This window comes from Arachis ipaensis, chromosome B03, assembly GCF_000816755.2.
Source record: "Arachis ipaensis cultivar K30076 chromosome B03, Araip1.1, whole genome shotgun sequence".
Lineage (NCBI taxonomy): Eukaryota > Viridiplantae > Streptophyta > Magnoliopsida > Fabales > Fabaceae > Arachis > Arachis ipaensis.
The window spans coordinates 80,668,971-80,671,924 of NC_029787.2; the positions used below are offsets into that span (position 1 = coordinate 80,668,971).

Consider the following 2,954-nt stretch of genomic DNA (forward strand, 5'->3'; position numbering starts at 1 on the left):
ATCATATAATTAAATTTGACACTAATAATTAACAACATAATTAACGTGTACATTAATAATATTATTATTTGAGATATATTTTTTTCATGTATTAAAAAAACATAATCAAAATCGTCCTATAACTTCTTTTTTTCAATTTTCTTTTTGTACAAAACTCTAAATCCTAACACTCAATTATCAATACTTCAAAATTAAAGAAAAAATTTTTATATTAATGATCGTTGATAGATTGATTTTACTTACATACTGAAATCGATTGCTATTGGTGAAGGATTACCATATGTTCATAATACGTAGGAAAAGAAATGAAAGTAATCCTGAAGATCTATTTTATGCTTAAATTTCATTCTTATTTTCTAAAAATTTGTGAATTAATATAATTAATTCATGTTTTAAATATTTAAGCATGTAATTTAGTTATTTCTATTGAGATTTTTTAATAAATTAATAGTTAATTTATTTTAATTTTAATTATTTAATTAGGATTAAATTCTCATTCTTTTAATTTAATACCTTTATAATATGAAGATAATATATCCTCAAAAATAAGTTTATAAGTTTTAAATAAAACATCCACCCTAACAAATTGTCTTTGGGATTAGAGGAAGGAGAAAAAGTGATGCACTGGGAAGCTTTTCTAAAACAAGTTAGCACCGTTGGGCGTTGGCTAATACAATTTTCAACCATTTAAGCCTTTTGGTCTATCCTTCTTTGTAACATCAGTTTTTTGACTTTTTCTATCTTCTAAGTAAAAGAATGATAAAGTGAGAAAATATAAACAGATTAATGTCATTAATCACTTTTGTGAATTAATCTCGACAAATAAATAAACATTACAAAGACAGATAGTAATTATCTACAAAAGTGATTAATCCCTAAAATTATTGTCACAGAAAAACGCTAAAATTATTATTATTATTATCATTTTTTGGTGTGATGGATCAAGATTAATCCTCATTTGTTTTTTACTTTTCAAACCATTTTACCAAATTTTTTGAAATTTTTTTAAAGTGATGCAATGGATTAATGGAGTTAACCAAAAAGATCCCGCCTGGCGACTGGCGTTAACGAAGTTCGTTATTGGTTGCACAGGTGCGAGGTGCTAGGCTGAAGGATTCAGTGGAAATCGTGTCCCTCAAACCCTGCCACCTTGCCATCATCCGAGGTAAATTCTTCATTCTTCGTATCATATATTCATAGTAAAAACAACATATTTAACCAACTTAATTAAGCTCTTTTTGATAAAATAACTTAAATAATAAATAATTCTATTAAAAGTAATTTATAAATAAGTTATTTTGTGTTTGGATTTTTAACTCTAAAAGTACTTATTTTATAGAAATGTGATGAAAAATAGAAGTATTATGAGAGAAGTCATTTTTTTTAACTTCTCTATAAGCTCCTAAATAGCTTCTTAGAAAGTTACAATTTAGTTTTGAAAATTGCACCAGACATTAATACTACTACTTTTCATAAGTCAAAAGTTAAAAAAAGTTACTTCTAAAGTTTCCCAAACGGCCCTTATTGGTTTAGAGAATGGTACTGTCTCGGCTCAAGATTCGGTGGTCCAAGAACCTTTGGACTACTTAGTGGTCCAAGTAGAAAATATGTTTTTGGAGTTTTTTTATCAATTGCTACGTAGTCCTTGAACTAATTTTAATTACAAATCAACCCCATATATTTTATTTAATTATAAAAATAGTTTTTTATTTTATAAATTATTATTTTATCAATTATCTATTATATTTATTAACAATCAAATACAAAAATAACAACCAATTATATCCTCTATTCATCCTAATAATTCCAATTGATTAAAAAATTAACTTTGATCTCGTTACGTTCGTCCATGGCTTCCAAATCGTGTTTCCTTAAAATTCAATCGATTGTTTGAAAGTTGTAAGGTAGAATGGTAAAAAGCTTAAACCAATCGATTGTTTATACTTTCCAATCGAATGAATGTCTCAAAGTAATCGATTGTTGTTGTTACTCAATTGATTGAATTCACGAAAACAACATGGATTTGCCAAATACAATCGATTGAAAAGTGATGACATTGAAGTTTTAGCCAAATTCAATCGATTGGTAATGTAATCCAATCGATTGGTAATGGAATATCCATCTACTCAATCAATTGGTAATGTTCTCATTTTTCAGAATTCTGTAAAATTTTGCACAATTTATTCTATTCTACTCTCATAAATCACAAATAGGTTGTACAAATCCTCATTAATCCAATTTTTTTTTTCAATCACCATGATCAGGATCTTATTATCTTCTTGCACTAATATCAATGTATTAACATAAGAACAATTTTTATCACTTAACTTAAATCATTGATCCTGTAGTTTGGTCTAATTTGGACGAAGAAAATGTATTTCTACTAGTATTAATTAAATCTGTGATACTACATGACGAAATTAAAGCCATGGACGAACGTAACGAGATCAAAGTTAATTTTTTAATCAATTGAAATTATTAGGATGAATGGAGGATATAATTGGTTGTTATTTTTGTATTTGATTGTTAATAAATATAATAGATAATTGATAAAATAATAATTTATAAAATAAAAAATTATTTTTATAATTAAATAAAATATATGGGGTTAATTTGTAATTAAAATTAGTTCAAAGACTACGTAGTAATTGATAAAAAACTCCAAAAACATGTTTTTTATTTGGACCACTAAGTGGTCCAAAGGTTCCTGAACCACCGAATCCTGTGTCAAGCTACAATAATAAGTACACGAACTTTTAATTTACCAAATACAAAACGAGATGCTTTTGTTTTTGAAAAGTAAAGATTCTATCCAAAAAATTTTATCAAACCAAGACTTAGTTTGGTAAATTTTTATTTTTTCGAGAATAGCTTATCAAAACTAACTTATAAAAAATAGTTTTTTAAAAGTTATAGCATATTTTTTTAAAATCAAATTAAAAATAGCTTTTAAT

The 2,954-nt window shown here is 25.7% G+C and overlaps 1 protein-coding gene across 1 annotated transcript in view; it reads left to right on the plus strand.

The window, feature by feature from the left end:
* The window catches only part of LOC107630624 (protein TSS), a 22,850-nt gene that overhangs the window by 4,838 nt on the left and 15,058 nt on the right, over positions 1-2,954 (plus strand). The window contains exon 5 of the mRNA XM_016333825.2: positions 1,093-1,165. Within this exon, the coding sequence (XP_016189311.1) occupies positions 1,093-1,165 (73 nt within the window). The remainder of the gene's footprint in view (positions 1-1,092; positions 1,166-2,954) is intronic.